The sequence below is a fragment of the Phascolarctos cinereus genome, unplaced genomic scaffold (assembly GCF_003287225.1).
Source record: "Phascolarctos cinereus isolate Bilbo 61053 unplaced genomic scaffold, phaCin_HiC Scaffold_4;HRSCAF=312, whole genome shotgun sequence".
In the NCBI taxonomy this organism is placed as follows: Eukaryota; Metazoa; Chordata; class Mammalia; order Diprotodontia; family Phascolarctidae; genus Phascolarctos; species Phascolarctos cinereus.
In genome coordinates, this window is record NW_027555847.1 from 504,954,035 (window position 1) to 504,972,001 (window position 17,967).

Below are 17,967 nucleotides of genomic sequence, written 5' to 3' on the forward strand. Positions count from 1 at the left end.
CTAGCTCCAGAGAACCGAACTTCCAACCAGAGGGTAGAAAATTCAGATAGAGAGACAAACTTTTCTTGAACAATTAGAGCAAAATGGACTGGACCACTCTGGAAAGTAGCTGGTTCTCATTTATTGGGGAACTTCAAGGAAAGCCTGAAAGGCCAATCACATTTAGCTATGGGTTAGATTAGATGGCCTCTGAGAGTCCCTCCCACAAACCTGCCACTATATGTGTGAAGGGATGAGGTTATTTTTTTACTTATTTGTCTCTGTAAGAAATAAGTAAATTAAATTATCGTGCTACAAGAATTAACAGGCTCATAATGTGCATAGAATTGACTGGACATGTAAGACTGCTGAGGACAGTGGATGTTCTTGTTACTGCACACGGGTCTGGCGCATAGTAAGTACTTAAGGTGAATGAAGTATATGGATGTATCAGTCTTCTGAATCTATGCTAGAGGCACAATAAAGTTAGGTGATTCCTACCTGAATTTAAGGAAACAAAAATAAGTTATTTGGAGAAAGTTTGCAAACTTTGGGGCATAATAAGCCCAAATGAATTTTTACCAGACTTTAAGCTCACTGTATAAGAGATTTTTTTTTTCTTTTTTGGCAATTGGGGTTAAGTGACTTGCTCAGGGTCACACAGCTAGTAAGTGTCAAGTGTTTGGTCTGAGGTTGGATCTGAACTCAGGTCCTCCTGACTTCAGGACTGGTGCTCTATCCACTGAGCCACCTAGCTGCCCCAAGCGATTTTCAATAAACATATAGACAACATATAGCTAGCATCTTAAAAGTAGTTCTGAGGGCTTTGCAAATCACTATTTAAAGTACTTATATGAGTTATAACTATTTTTATGTACACTAATAAAGAGAAAGTTGGCCATTAGGTAATGCAACTGTTAATACACAAAGAGACGATCTTAGGTGTAGAGGGGTTGCTGTCTGTGTTGCTGGAAGTAGAACCCACATGGATGAAGTCACAGATCCTTCAAGCAAATGAAGTAAAAAGTACTACAGACATTTACTGTAAATTTAACACTTGAAGGAAACCGATAAAGACAAAAGTACTTACTGGCAACTCCTTGGCTAGTTTAATAACCATGTTTTCTAGATATTCTGGTAAACTTTTAAACTGCTGGTTGGTTGGCTGGAAGAAGTGGGGACTTCGCCGTGCTAACAGCCTCAGGGCTCTCCATCCATAATTGGAGTTGTTCACAGCCCTATAAAAACAAAATGGATGATATTTTCATCATTTATGGTTAAAATACTAAAGTACATCAAACACTCCTGTCCTCATTAATGGTTCTAATGTCAGAGCTGAAGCACTGCTCTATATCACAGAGTCCTTTGTCTAACCCAGAAACCAAATCTATAGTTTATGTTATATTCATCCCAATTTACAAGGGCAACAGAACTCCAAGACTTTAGAATCTACAGTCTTAAAGAGATGTACTACATTTTTCAGAACACATTCAACTAAATTATTTTAATCTCACTTAATGACAGTTTTAATTGAATACCTAGGTGCTTCTGCAATTACTTCAGTTCTGCACCTAGTTCAGTTCAGTGCTAGTCTCCCTACAGCCTCAGGGCAGGAGTCACCAAAGCTCTCCTCCTTCAACTGTCTTTCAGACAAACTGAACTGGCAGACATCTTATGTTCCAAACCAAATTAATCATCTTCTCCCCCTAAAATACCCCCATTCCTATCTTCCCTATTACTGTAGAAGGCAGCACCATCCTCCCAGTCCCTCAGGCTCACAACCTAGGAGTCATCCTGGATTCCTCATTATCTCTTAGCCTCCATATCCAATCTGCGGCCAGGGCCAGTCGATTTCACCTTTGTAACATTTCTCAAATATGATTCCTCCTGTCCTCTAAAACTTCCACCGATCTAGGGCAAGCCCTCATCATGCCTTCATTATTGCAATAGCCTGCTGGTGGGTCTACCTGCCTCAAATCTCTCTACTCCAATCCATCCACGAATTCAGCTGTCAAAGTGACTTTCTCAAAGCTCAGGTCTGACTCTATCAACCTTCCCCTCCCCCTGACCTCCCCACTCCATAAACTCCAGTGGCCCCCTGTCACCTCCAGGATCACAAAGAAACTGTTCTGTCTGGCATTCAAAGCCCTTCATAACCTAGCCCCCTGCTCCCTTTCCAGTCTTTTTTACACCTTACTCCCTGACACATACTCTTTGGTTTAGTGACACTGGCCTCCTGGCTGTTCCAGGAACAACATAATCCATCTCTTGCTCAGGGCATTCCTTGTGGCTGTCTCCCATGCCTAGAATGCTCTCCCTCTTCCACTCTGACTACTGGCCTCCTTGGCTTCCTTTAAGTCCCAAATAAACTCCTATCTTTTACTGGAAGCCTCCCCCAACCCCTCTTAATTCCAGTGCCAGGTTCCCTGACTTGATTATTTACAATTTGTCCTATTTGTTTGCATGCTGTCTCCTCCGTTAGACTGTAAGCTCCTTGAAGGCAGAAAGTGCCTTTCTCTTTTTTTATCTTCAGTGCTTAGCACAGCGCCTAGCACACAGTAGGTACTTAATAAATGTTTAGTATTTGATTAACTAAAAACTCCCAACTTGACCATACTTAGCTAGATTACATTCATATTTTAAATGGCACCTGCAGAAGTGAACTATGTCAGCTCTGAGAAATTAATGATAGCTGAAACTGAACTTTGAATCCTAGTAATTTAAGCAATGCTACTTCATGATTATCATAATGCTTTGTACTGTTACCTTTCCTCACTTCCTTCTCAATATTACCAATTTCATTTTTATAGATAAACCAGGGCAAAAGCAACCAAAAGCCACACAGGAACATAGCAAAGCACAGAATTTTATTCTGATTTAAATCCGAGTCCATCAGAATATGCTACTCCCTAATAAGCTATATTAGAGACATGGAAAATATGCATTTCAGTGTTATATACAACAGTGCTCCTGAAACACAGTAAGGTGTAGCAGTAGAAAAAGAAATCATCCAGAGCACATGAAAAACCAAAAAGCCTAATATTTATGTGGCAACTCAATTTGTTTTGTTCTAAATCACAGGCTCCCAAAGTGGGCAACACTGCCACCTCTGGGGGGTGTTAGAAAGAATGGGGGGAGGTGTCTCCCAGCGGTAATAGCCTCAGGTGCAACTGGGGGAAGTTGAAGAAAAATAAGTGGGAGTTAAAGTTGTAGTGATTACATTATTTTCCAAATAAACACACAAAATGCAAGTTATAACCAATCAGTGGTTAAGCCCGCTGACAGGTCTGAACAAGCAAGTGTTGGCAGGTGGCATGCTGCACATTGTTGGGAAGTCTAGCATGCATGGGCAGGAATATGTGTGTGTAATGACTGGTTTACAATACGATATTATATGGTTACATGATGCAATATTGCATCATCAAAATTTCAATGCAGGAAAAAGTCCACAATTTTACACTAAATTATTCAGTTTTAAAATATATTTTTTTAAAATGATGCGAATTTTAAAAAAAACCCAAACACTGAAGGGTTAAAGAAGGTAGATTTCCAGGAGCATGCATTTCCAGAAGCACCTAGCATGGATGTCTATTACATGGTAGACCTTAGTAAAGCTTGTTGAATTGAAAGTGAATTATACTACCATATGAAAGACTGCTCCAAATCACTGATACTAAGAGAAATTACAACTCTAAGGTTTCATCCCACATCCAGCAAACTGGCATAGATGATAATGGCTAAGAATAGTGAATGATGAAGGGGCTGTAGATACACAGACGTATCTAGTGAACACATGAACTGGTCCAAACCTTCAGCAAAGTAGTTTGGAATTATGCTTAAAAAAAAAAAAGTACAGTGTATATATACTCTTTGACCCAAAGATCTCATTACTAGGCAAATAATTCAAGGATGATTATAATAACCACCACAGCCACAACAATAATGATGATGATAATATTAAAGACAGAAATAAAGGTTGCATATATACCAAAATGTGTACAGCCGCATTTTTTGTAATAAGCAAAGAAGTGAAAACAGATGTTCATCCACAGGGGAATAACTAAACAAACTATATATGAATACAATGGAATATTACCATGCCATAAGAAATAAAGAATAAGAATTTAGAGAACTATGGGAAGACATGAAGAACATGGAAAGACTTACGTAAACTGAGGCAAAGTAGGTGGAACCAGGAAAACAATATACACAATGATAAAATAACTCTTAATTATGACGACTTAGACTGATCCGGGGAAAGATGAAAAAATGTACCTCCCCTCTCTTGCTTCTTTGCAGAGATGGGTGACTCTGAGAGTGGAATATTACATCAGTCAACATGTTTCTTAGTTTGACTTGTTTCTTCCCTGCCTCCTTACTTTCTTTTATTATTTGTTATAAGGGATGCATTGTTGGGGAGGGGAGGCAGAGAGGAATACATTTGGAAATGATGTAAAAACAAATGTGTTGATAAAAACTTTTTACAGGAAGAAACTGAATTGTATAGGACACTCAGCTAGGCCCTGGAGAGGGGGGCGGGGAGAAGTCTGGTGATACAAAATGTGGATAACACATGTCAACTTTATGGAGTGTTAAGAATCTGAGAAGTGGGATATGATACATGACTATAATACAAAACAGGAATATATTATTTTGCACCTCTCCAACAGACATACCAATATATTAAGTCGGAGGGTAGGGATATAAAAGCCATTACCAAATTCAGTAGACAAGATCAGGGCAGGGTTTACAGAGGAAATGGGGTACCCATGGGAAGGCAATAAGGGAGGGTAGAAATGTCAAGCTTTTTTGAACTGAGAGCTGACCATATCTGAAAAAAGATGAAGAAGCCAGTAGAGACGGAAAAATTGGAGATGCATTAAAGGGAAGCTGATCATTTGAGAAAGATCTTGGAGAAGCCTGGACGACTGACATATGGTCAGAAGGAATATAACCTTAATGAGGATGTATGGACAAATAAACATACTGTCAGAACTGGAAGGGTTCTCAGAGGCCATCTAATCTGTATGTGAATAAGAATCCCTTTTCCAAGTCAGGTTACAAATGGTCATCCAGCCTCTCCTTGGAAACATACAATAAGGAAGAAACCCCACTATTTTCTGAGGAGGCCTAGACCACTTTTGGATAGATCTAGTTGGGAGGAGATAGGCAATCAATCAATCCACAAGCATTTATTAAGCTTAATATGTGCAACCAGTATATAAATACAATGAATGAAATAATGTCTAACTTAGAAGGAACGCCTAGCTTCCCCATTCTAATGGGGAAGATTAGCAGCACATACATAAATATATAATGAATAACAAAGAGAATTAATTACAAAATACTTAACTATAAGGCAGTTTGAGTTGGAGGGGACTAGAAGTTGGGAGAAGTCCAGAAAGACCTCATGAAGAAGATGATGCCTGAGCTTCATCTTACAGGAAGATGAGCAAAATAATTCATTTCCATCAGGATGCCCATTAAGTATAAGTACTTAGAAACAGGAACTACTACCATTTTATTGAATTCATTTAGGACAAAACAAATTGAGTTGCCATATAAATGTTTTTTCAAAAAAATGTGCTCTGGGTGATTTTCTTTCTCTGCTGCTACATCTTAACATGTATCTTGCCTTGTTTCAAGGGCAATACCATATATAATTGCTAAAACGCACGTTTCTCACATCTCTGAGTATTAGCTTTGCACTGACTGTCCCCCGTGACTGAAATGCACATCCCTCTCTTCCTCTCAGTCATTGGGAATGGCCAGTGAAAAGGCTCAGAGATGGGAGATGAAGTAGCACAGAGGAAGAACAGAGAGAAGGCTAGTTTGGTTATATTGCAGAGTATAGGAAGGGAAGTAATATTCATTGAGGCTGGAAAGATAGGCTGGGGCCAGGAAGCATGGTGTGTGGATAGTCAGCCTCCTAGAAGATCTGGGTTCAACTGCTGACTTTGTCACATGCTTGGTGTGATTCTGGGTAACTCACTTAACCTAACAGTACCCCAAGGCTACTCTATCATTTAACCAACCAAGAAACATTTATTAAATGCCTAGTATCTGCCAGGCCCACTGCTAAGTAAGCTCTAGAGATAAAAGGACAAAAATGAACCAATCTTTGCTCCTCATAAACTTACATTCTATTCTGTCAAGGGTGATAAAATGCACATTAAGTGTGTACAAAATATATGTAAAATTTAAAATTTTTGAGGACGAGATGAGGAAGGCCTCATTCAGGAAAGATGGCATGTTAAAGTTATGAGGGAAACAAGGATCCCAAAAAGTAGAGGAGAGGTGAGAGAGTGTTCCAGGAACAGGAGACAGTCAATGTGTGCAAAAGCATCAAGAGCACTCAAGTGCAGTGGATAAAGTGCTGGGCCTGGAGTCAGAAGACCTGAGTTCAAATGTGACCTCAGACACTAGCTGTGTGACTGTAGGCAAGTCATTTAACCTCCCCTTGTCTCAGTTTCTTATCTGTAAAATGGGGATAATAACAGCATCTATTTGCAAGTTGTTATGCGGAATAAATGAAATGGTTGTAAAGTTTTTTTTTTGTTAATAATAGAACAATAAGAAGGATCGTTTGGCTGGATTATGGAGTGAGGGGGAGGAGAGTAATGTATAACAGGGCTGGAAAGGTAGGTTAAGTCAGGTTGTGTAGGGCTTTCAAAGCTAAACAGAGAGAACTTATATTTGATGTTAGATGCAACTGGGACCCTTTGGAGTTAAAGTAATGTGGTCAGACTAATTCTTTAGGAACATCTCTGACAGCTGTCTGGAGAATGGACTGAAGTGGGGACAGGTGAGGCAGAATAATAAGTTGCAGATGTATATATTGATAGAGACAACAATTTCTTCACTGGGAGTTCCATATACCAACAAAATCACAGGTTGGAACAAGGAAAAAAACCCATTATTACGAAATTTTATTCTCTATCAAGTCTGAATTAATCTCTCTGTAACTTCTAACCACTGCTCTCAGTTCTACAACTCCCCCTTTCCCCTTGCTTCTCCATCCCTGCTCCATCCAGAGAAGGATAATCTTGTTCCATGTTCTATTTTTCAAATACTTGAAGAGCCAATCATTCTCCATCCTAATAACTCCCCTCTCCACCAAGTATTCTATCCTCTAAGCCAGGGGTCAGCAAACTATAGCCCAAGGGCCAAATCTGGCTCACCACCTGTTTTGGGATGGCCTGTGAGGTAAGAATTTAAAACAAAGTTACATTGATATAACTTTTTAAACTTATTTTTAACAAAGTTTAAAAAACTATTCTCTGCATGTGGGCTGTAAAAAGTCAGGTGGCAGGCCATTTTGGTCCTTAGGCCATAGTTCGCCAATTCTAGCAATCATCTTCAGTTCCTTCCAATGATCACCATATGGGATGATCTTCAAGTCCTTTACCATCCTGTGACCCTCTGTATGCTTTCCAGCTTACTGATGTGCCTGCTAAATTATGGTGTCCAGAACTGATTATGATATTCCAGATATGGTCTGACTAGGACCAACTACAACTCCTCTGCCCTGGATAGTCCTCTTAACAGCATGCTAGGTTTTTCTGACTGCCTTATCACAACGATGATCCATGTTGAGCTTGCAATTCTCAAACATTACCCAATCTTTTTCAGACTACTTGTTAAGTAGTCATCATGCCCCCATTTTATACTTTTCAGGTTGAATTAAATCAAAGTCTACAATTTTATTTTTACCTGCCCTGGTTTTTACACTCAGTTCTGGACACCACATTTTAGGATGGACACTGACAAACTGGAAAGCATCCAGTTGTGAAGAGGACTAGAAATCATGCTACAGAAAGTTCAACAGAACAAAGATACTGGGGTTATTTAGCCTAGAACAGAAGAAAGGGACTGGGAGAATAGAGAAGAACATGATGACTATTTTCAAGTACTTTAATGGTGGTCATGTGGAAGGGGGATTAGGTTTGTTACATTTGGTCCCGAAGGGCAGAACTAAAAGCAACAGACTGCAATAAAGCTGATTCAGACATAATTTTAGGAAAAACATACGATCATTAGAACAATCTCAAAACCAAAAGCAGATTTGGCTCATGGAGTGAGTGATGGGTTCCCCTCACTTGAGGGTCTTCAAGCAAAGGCTGGGTATTTGTTGGGAGATACTGCAGGTATGGGTTGGGTTGGGGCTGTGTGCCTTCCAACTCTGGGACTGGGTGATGAGAGACTGAATGATAATGCTGCTGGGAAGTTTTAAGAAGTGGATGGGAATTGTGGGGACTGGTCTTATGAATTAAGAAATTAAGATAGCTGCTATCAATATGGAACTGTTAGATATAGTTGGCAGCTTGAGAAGGTACTCTCTGTGTAAAAAATGAGAAGAAGGGGAATCTCTAAGAGAACAGTAGAATGACTACTAAGTAGCAATGATGATACTTGGGAGGTTTTACACTGAAATTGCCAAAGGGCAGTGGCCAAAAGTCTTAGTCTCAGAATCAGAATAATCAAGATTAGGAGTTATGTTCCTCAAACCAGTGGCTCAATTCACCAGAGCATACTACTCTCAAACTTATATCACTTAGGCATTTTCAAAATTTCCAGAAAAAAGATGTCTTCTTCTACATGAAGGGCACACCACCTGTAGTCTCAGCTATTTTGTAAAATATTCTTGTCAGATCCAGTTCTACCCCTGCCTGTTCAATAATGATTGTAAAGGAGTCATTTCACTGAGACCAAGAAACAAGGCTGATATCCAAGATATCATTACTCTAGTGATTTACAAGATAGAAAGCTTTTTCTGGAAACCTAGACCCTTCTAAAGATGGAAGGAAATTTAAAATTACATCATGAGAAACATCACTTACTTATATTCATTTTCAACCATATTTTCTGGGTCGGCCTGCTCAATGGCTTCTTCAAAGAATTCTTCTAAAGTTGGCATGTATTCCCTGTTCATTGGAAAAGAATTCAAGATTTCATATTTTTAATACTGCTCCCTTCTTATATCTGCCTTATTCTTTCTCTAAAGGGCATTTTATCTTATTGAGAAACTATGGAAATGGAAGATTTTGGTTTTATCTACAGTTGTAAAGATTTTTTTTCTCTTTGGTACAGGGGCTCATAGCCAGGGATCTGTGAAATTTTTAAAAAATATTTTGAGGGCAGCTAGGTGGCGCAGTGAATAGAGCATGGCCCCAGGAGTCAGGAGGATCTGAGTTCAAATCTGACCTCATGTCTAGATGTGTGTCCCTGGGCAAGTCACTTAACTCCAATTGCCTTAACAAAACAAAACAAAAAAGATAATTACAAATTTAACACAATTGCTTTTCTTTGTAATCCTATATATTTTATTTTAAGCCTTTAAAACCATTATTTTTGAGAAGAGGCTTCAGCAGACTACCAAATGGGTCTGTGGCACAAAAAGGTAAAGAACCTCTGCTTTAGTAAATGTCCCCAAACATGCACTCCACTGGCTTAAAATACACACACACACACACACACACACACACACACACACACACTTTTCATTTTGGGGGGAAGAAGAAGCCCAACTAGGGAGATAAGAAAAGGAGAGAGGAAGCTGGTAATCTTTTTTCCTAAGTTCAGATTTTAAATGGTACACTGAATAATTCAACTCTTGTATAATCTAAGAGTTATAAAGTTTCTCAGTATCTTGCCATTCATAAAAACAAAGTCTTTCAGATTTTGGGGGTAATAAAATATTTTCCAACCTGCAATTTTTTTTTTATCATTCAGATTTAATATTAACCACATGAAATGTCAAGGGTTTAACTTTCACTCTTATTTTAGACATTTATTACCATGGCTAAAGAGTATCACTTGGGCATTTTATAAGTAAAATTCAGAAATGCCAAACTATCAAAGAAAATTCTGATGTATTAGGTAATTAAGTAAATTAGATCTCAGGACCATAAATTACCTTCAGGGATAGTCTGAATACTAAACTCTCCAAAAGCAAACTAAGTACTTTCCTCTATGAATCAGTCACAATTCAATACCACACAAGTCCCTAACCTATGGCTTCTAAGATTTCATGAAATCTTAGCATCACCATTTTGCCTACCTCACCAGACAAAGCTGAAAGGATTTGATATAAATGGTTCTGATGACTCAGTTTCCTGTTTGTTTTCTTTTTGTTATTATTGTTCACAACAATATTTAAACATTTTGTTCTTGTGTTGTTCAAAGCTTAAAAAAGGACTGATGCCACCAGGAGAAAAGTCATGTCTTTAATTCTTTTTTTTTTTTTTGCTTTTTGGTGAGGCAATTGGGGTTAAGTGACTTGCTCAGGGTCAAGTGTCCAGTGTCCAAGGCCAGATTTCAACTCAGGTCCTCCTGACTCCAAAGCTGAGCTCTATCTACTGCACTACCTAGCTGCCCCCCATGACTTTATTCTTGTTAAGGTCACACAGAAATGAAATAATTTTCACTTGCCTGGATTCTGACTTACAAGCCTCCATATTATCAGGACAGAGATTCCAAAGCCTTGTTAGTTCCTCACTGAAAAACAGAAGAGAAAAATATCCCTATAATTATCCCAGTCAAAAGACACAATTATGTCAATGAAGCACCTACTTCTGTAAGCTTTAGTCATCTTAAAATATTCATTAAAAAGTAAAGAAAATGTACAGAATATGATGGTTCAAGCTAAAAAAATTAAAGTTCACAAAGGGCCATAACCAAGGCTCTTGAATGTTTGCTTAAAGTTCCTAGGGAAACACAAGTTTTCAATCAATCACACTAATAATATTTTTATGCTAGGCAGTGAAATTATTTCTCCCTATGCCACCTTTTAGGAGAAATAGAGCAGCAGGGAGAGTAGTTGAACACATTAATTCTTCTCAGGCATTTAGTTGTTGGGAACCACCAGAAGCACAGGGATCACGACAACCTGGCACAACTAGAAGTAAGACGGCTCAATATGGCCCAAAATTCATCAAGAGACAGTGCAGAAAGAAGCCACATGCTTTCCGAGAGAACCTACAATTGCAGGATCAGCATGGCCACTCTTACAGAAACAAACGTGTGACATTTGGCAGTAACAAACTATAAAAACTCTAAAACAGCAGCTTTAGAAACAAACATATCAAATATACAGTTACCAATCCTGGCCCAGATATGAAGACAAGCTGACCTACTTTCCCATCAGAATTTTTTTGTTGGGTCCTTTTCCTAGGAAATCCTCTGGTGCTGTTCTCTTTCGTACCACTCTTGTCGGCTTGGAGTCTGATGGTCTACGGCAAATAGAACGTACACTATTTTTGGAATTATACGTGGTTAGGAAAGGTGAAGAAATTTTAGATCTGATAAGGAAATACTTTTGATGCACTTTTCTTAAGATGAAAAGTTTTATATTAATGCATTATACTGCTTTAGATGAGAAGTACCGCAATTTATAAGAAATTACATAAAACAATTCAATAGCTAATATGACAGTTTTGTTTTAGGAATGTCTGAAGTGAGAAGTAACTAATGGGCAAAAAGAAATGAGCTAATACATTAGGTAAATATAAAAGGATGTGCCCACCCATCTTCCTGTCTCCCAGTTTCATAACCTTGCTGTTATCCTTGTCTTCTCATTCTCTCTCACCCCACATATTCAATCTGCTGCCAAATTTTAACATTCTTACGTCCATAACATCTCTCACATCTGATCCTGTTTCTTTACTCACACACAGGTACTTCAGGCACTCATCATCTCTTGAATATACTATTGTAATTGTAATGTACTGTAATGGCCTCCTAATTGGTCTCCCTGCCTCAAGTCTCTTTCTGCTTCAGTCTATCCTCCACAGAGCTGACAAAATTATTTCCTTAAATGCAGCTGTGACCACATCACTCCCCTACTCAATAAACTTCAATGGCTCCTTACTGCCTCTAAGACCATATATATAAACTCCTATCTGGCTTTTTAAAGTCCATCACGACCTGACCTTAACCCAAGCCCTCCCTCCTCATAATAGATTACTTCCCTTCTTACACTCTAGGGTTCAGCCACACTGAGTTTCTTTCTATGCACTCTCTCTCCCATCTCTGTACCTTTGCAATACCTCTCTTCTATACCTGTAATACATTCCCTCCTCTTCTCTGCCTCACAGAATTCCTCTCTTTGGGATATAGCTCAAGCACCATTTAATTTCTTTCTTTTAAAAAAATTTTTTTTGCAAGCACCATTTTCTAAATGAAGCCTTTCATGATCCTCTTGACTTCTAGTGCCTTCCTTCCAACTACCTTATACTTATATTTATTCTGTCCCTGTCCTTTTGTCATAGGAATCTTGGACTCTGTCCTTGCAACTAGCTTGGGCTCTAAATTTGCCTTATATGGCACAGATCTAGGCCTCCACCTCACTTCCCTGCCACCAACTCCAAACCACACCACTGCATTAATGGCCCTTCCTCTTTCCAGCCTCCCATTAAAATGATGAATATAGAAAAGCATGGAAAGACTTGCATGAACTCATGCAAACTGAAGCAAGCAGAACCAGAAAAACTGTGTGTGTGTGTGTGTGTGTGTGTGTGTGTGTGTGTGTGTGTGTGTATAATGATTACATCAAAGTAAATGGGGAAAAAACCCCACCACAAAACAGATGAAGATGAATGTTGAGATACTGTACAGAAAAATCTCGGCCTCAAATAAGAAATCAGGGGGCTATCTAGGCAATGTAAAAACAAAGGATATTAATAAAAACCTATTAAATTTAAAAGAATGTGAGCTCCCTGAGGGCAGGGACTATCTTGTTTGCTTGTATTTATGTCTCTCTCTCTCTCTCAGCACACAGTAAATACTAATAAATACTTATGCTCTCTCTCATGCTTTTTCTCTGCAACCTCCCCCACCACTATTTTCCTACCTTCTCCCCTTGCCATCTCATTTTCTCCAAAAGAATGTAAGCCCCTTGAAAGAAATACAGGCTTCATTCTTTGTGTTTGTATTCCCCAGGACCTAACCCAGTGATTGACATCATAAATCCCTGCTGACTGATAGAGAAAATTCTGCCACACGTATCAGTTATATGTGTCCATGAAAATCCTACTCCCATGCTTTATTGAGGCATTAAATAATCCTGGTTTTCAAACAGCTGAATACAAGCTTCTGGTGGTTTCTACCATGCTTTAAAGGCTTTGAGTATATTGTCCCAGTAACAGACTATGTCTGTTTTCTGACAACAAACTTAATTAAGTGCAGAGAGGTTCACCAGAAGTAAACTTGTCACTTGGTGATAAATTCTCTGATCAGGAAACACATGAAACAAAGAAAAATACAAGATGGTCCTCAGTTCAGTGCAACCTTTTTTAGCTTCTGCTGCAACTGTGGCACGATGGAATAAAGGGGGAAAGAGAGTACTATGTATCATAAATTTTAAACTGTTTCTAAATATGGCTGTAACTGCTGGTGTGCTAAATGAGACTCGTCTCATGTGGACTTTCTACTAAAGGAAATGACTCATATCATTCAACTGTCTTGCTACAATTGATCTTAGAAGACAAAAATGAGGATGCACCTAAACAGAAGAGTGCCTCACATGTTCTTCTCTTTGGCAAGGCAGTAAGAGTTTGCAGAATTAATTTTATTGTACGGCCAAAGCCAACAAGAAATAAAATTTCATGCTATTTCAATATCTGCAAACAAGACCATGCTAGAGATAACTGTAGTTTATGCACCAGGAAAACATGGAAGAGAAATTCTAGAAAGAATATAAGACCTTCTCCAAATGAAATCAACCTATGCTTGAATACTCAATAACATAAATGGCATATGGGAATATGGTAAAACATGATGGAAAATATGGCTGAAGATTAAGAACTGAAAGAGGCTAAAGGTGTGTACAATATCCAGAGGCCTAACAATTATGCATCATGAATACTTTCTTCCAGAAGAGGACTGGACGGTGCTAAACATATTACTTAGATGCTTTCTACATTGTTATTCAGTTCTTATCATGAAAAATGAAATTAATTATATTTTATCAGACTGGTTACTAATATAAAAGCCATGTTCTAATCCACAAAGGTATCTACAGTCAGACTCCCAATTTGTTAAAACAAAGATCAGAATGTGAGATTAAAAATGAGAAAATATACATACAAATAAAAACATCTCCAACTGTCTTTAGAATAAAAAAGTTAATTGACATGCATTAGCTATCTTGGGTGACTAAATATTTTTCTGAATGTAAGTCATCTTATGCACACCACCAAAGTTGATAATCATCAGGGAGAGAAATCTATTGATTTACTGGTGCTAAAAGTAAATAAAAGAACAGACAACACAAACTACTACTATTTCCTATGAAATTTAACTTACATAAATCAATCACTATAACCAGGGGGCAAAAGAGCTTAGAAACTGCCTCAACCAACAAAAAGTTGGTATACTTATCAAGTAACAACACAAATGAAAAGACATGGCAGGCAAAGGTAATGCTGCTTTAAGACAGAAAATAAAATAATTTGTAAATTCCTGAAGAGAAAGAAGATGCAAGATTATGAGCATAAAACAGTTAAGAAACAATGGAGAGACAAGTTTATAGAAAGTTTGTTAAGACTGAGAATAAGGATGAAACTGGAAGCTGGACAAGAAACACATAAAAATGGAAAAGACAGGTCAAGACTTTTATAACAAACTCTCTTCTCTACCAATGATAACAGAGCCATCCTATCTGGACTGGACAACTTCTAAATACCAATATTCTTAAGCTAATGCTATACGGCTGAGAACCATGGAACAGCAGCTTTCAAAGAATTAGAATTACAGATCACTCTACAATTGAGAAATGTGTAAAATGTACATATGGCTAGGTTGTAACATATTAGCAACAAAGAATTATCAACCAAGATGCATAAAAGATCAAGAGATGTATGACTAAAAGAGGAAGTAGACTAGTCATATAATAAAAGATAATTAAAAAAAAGGAATAACAGATGGATATGCCATGTGTTCTACTAGTATCAACATAATGTCAAGACATCTAGAGGAAAAGCCTCTAGCATCTAGGATGGACCCTCTGTAGAGAACATAGCAAGAGGTGAGAGATGTACAAGAGTTGCACAGAATGAAAAGATATGGAAGGGTTGTAATCTTGTCTTATTTGTGGGAGTACTCACATTGATGAGAACACAGATGCATGAAAGTACTTAAGTATAGCTATCTTTAAAAATTATATATAATGGAAAAATCATTTTAAACAGTATCTGAAAATACCTTTGATATTTTTTATTGTGGTTTTTACCTTTCTTTCACAAAACTTGGACAACCTTCATTTTTCCATGAGTTCCAATTTTCTTCAGTGTTTAATATATGCTGGAAAAAATACACAAATATGATTGATATCTGAAAAATAGAAATACTTAAAATTCTATATGGTACCAAAAATAACAATAACATAAGATACATACCTCTACCATTTTTGAAAATCTCTCTCCATCAGGGGGGTTTTCAGATAGTAGCTGTGATCAGAAAGCACACACTAAGCTTTCAACAACTTTCTGCGTCATATGAATGGTTTACAGGCAGAGACCCCATAAAAGTGTTTGTGGTTCCCGTACCTGAACTAATGTTATCCTTATTTTCCTATATGAGGCTGAAACTGTTAAATCTAGTTCATAAACAGAGAAAACTCCAAATTTCCAAGATTTTGATCACTGATGTCTTGTACTGAACTTACTTGATAGACTGATTTTGTAGTATCTTCAATCCACAGGGATTGCTCATCAGTTAGAACATAGTTTGAACTGCAAAAGAGAGCAAATATGAGGACAATGTAAGACAAAGGTGTCAAATCCATGGCCCACAGCACTCCCTAGTAAGGCCTGAACAAGATTAAAATGTAATTTGGAAATATTCAACTATGATAAATAAAAATATGATAAAACAGATGACACTAATATGTTTTTTCTAAGTCAATATGCAGCCCACAGGGATGGAACAAATATCACAATAATCTCTAAGCATAAATTATTACTGTAGCAAATGTGTCAAATGATGCCAGGAGGTTTTCCTAAATTTACTGTATCCTGAGAAGCGGTATGGTGTATACTGTAGAGACAGCCATCCCTGGAGTCAAGAAGACCAGGCAGATGCACACTAGTAGTGTGTGATGAAGCAAACTGTTGTTGTTGTTCAGTCATTTCAGTTGTTTCTGAATCTTCAAGACCCCATTTGGGATTTTCTTGGCAAAGATACTGGAGTAGTTTGCCATTTCCTCCTCCAGCTCATTTTACAGATGAGGAAAATGAAGCAAAGATGGTTAACTGACTTGCCCAGGGTCATATCATTAGTATCTGAAGCCTCTTTTGAACTCAGGTCTTTCTGACTCCAGGCCCAGTGCTCTATTCACTGCACCACCTAACTGCCCCATAACAAGCAAATCACTTAATTTCTTAGTATCCCAAGGCAAATTTCTAAAACTCTAAGTTACAAATGAGTTGCTTCTCTGGTTGTTTTTAGTACTGGAAAAAGGAGTTTCCACACTAGAACTTCATCACAATGATGAAATCAAAGATCAGCCCACCCCATTGCATTCTTAAAACAGAATATAAGATCTATATAGTTATCATATATCTGTGAATACTATATTTGATTTTTTATTTTCTGCATTTAATTCATAGCCATTATTGCCAAAACAGCCAGAGAAGCAACAACAGCACAGAGACACAATTCACTTTCGTGACTTTTTGCTGTTGCTATTTAGAAGAAATCTGTTTTTCCTATTTTCCGTAGCAATGAAAAGATATATAAAAATCCTACCTGCCTCTGATAGAAGCCTAGGCTGTTTACCAGCAGCTCAAAAAATAAAAAATAAACATTTAAACCATAACAATTTTGAGAATCATCTTATTATGTTTAAGTGGTTACTAACTCCTATTGATAGTCTCACTAGTCAGGGGACTGCTCAATTGAGGAAGCTGGTGGGGCATTTGGGCTCTTTTCCAGTGCTCACAGTAATACTACACAGGCTCTTGTCTGTAGTACAAGCAGCTGTGAATAATCATTTTCTCATTTCAGTTATAGCCACGACAAGATGATATTTATTTAATTAAAGTTAGAAATATTTACATTAGAAAAAAAAAAGAAATACTTACACTGGAAAACACTTATTAAGTTTTGTGACAGAATGAAATATGTAAATAAAGGAGGCCAGAAAGTGATAATCTTTAGACTTTTTCCCTGGCTAGTTGGACTGCCAAATTCATGGCTACTGAGTTAGGCCATGAGCTGACTTGGGATATATGGCTGGAAATGCTATAGAAGAAGTATGAATGGCAAGGCCCACAAAAGAAGACAAGCTGAGGTAAAAAAAATAGTGAGACTACTATTCTGACCTAAGTTGGGTAGAGGAAGGGACTGGGATACAAGGCTGTTTCATTAAGGTTAGATCTAGAATATTCACCCACCAGGAAGAAATGCACTCTTGGAGCAGCTAGGTGGTGCAGTGGATAGAACACTGGCTTTGGAGTCAGGAGGACCCCAGTTCAAATCCAGCCTCAGACACATAACACTTACTAGCTGTGTGACCCTGAGCAAGTCACCTAACCCTGATTCTCACCCCCCGCCCCCAAAATGTACTCTTCCAGAAAGTCTGGAGACCCCCACTGGTCAGGAAGGATATGAATGGACTGCATTAAAAGACAAGTGTAAAAGGACAGACTACAGATTCTTAGTAGGAACATATATTTGGCCTTTGGTTCTTGGATCTGCCCATTTTCTGATGTGATCTTTTCCTGGAAGTACTCAGATCCTCATATTCAGGGCTTGTGGGTTCTCCAAACCAAAAATAGTCACCAGTTTCCACCTTACCCGTCTTGGGAAAAGGAAAAGTACTTCAGATCAATCACCTACATAACTAGTTCTAGAGAGCTAGTTTCCAAATTATCTAGGGCAGAAGAAATAACCCAAATAGAACATCAACATATATGTACCATAATCCAATCCTTAGAAACCTATTTCCTTACAGCAGCAATACAGTTTTGGATAAATAAATCCCTGTTC

General features: G+C 38.0%; 1 protein-coding gene across 3 annotated transcripts in view; it reads right to left on the reverse strand.

Moving 5' to 3' along the window:
* The window catches only part of THOC1 (THO complex subunit 1), a 69,182-nt gene that overhangs the window by 2,009 nt on the left and 49,206 nt on the right, over nucleotides 1–17,967 (reverse strand). For 2 of the 3 annotated variants that reach the window (XM_078153475.1, XM_020970660.2), the window contains exons 13-19: nucleotides 15,644–15,710; nucleotides 15,375–15,425; nucleotides 15,209–15,279; nucleotides 11,115–11,231; nucleotides 10,411–10,476; nucleotides 8,820–8,903; nucleotides 1,070–1,217 (exon numbers count right to left, since the gene is read on the reverse strand). In XM_078153475.1, coding sequence (XP_078009601.1) covers nucleotides 1,070–1,217; nucleotides 8,820–8,903; nucleotides 10,411–10,476; nucleotides 11,115–11,231; nucleotides 15,209–15,279; nucleotides 15,375–15,425; nucleotides 15,644–15,710 — 604 coding nt within the window. The remainder of the gene's footprint in view (nucleotides 1–1,069; nucleotides 1,218–8,819; nucleotides 8,904–10,410; nucleotides 10,477–11,114; nucleotides 11,232–15,208; nucleotides 15,280–15,374; nucleotides 15,426–15,643; nucleotides 15,711–17,967) is intronic. The other variant, XM_020970659.2, reaches the window with a different exon arrangement.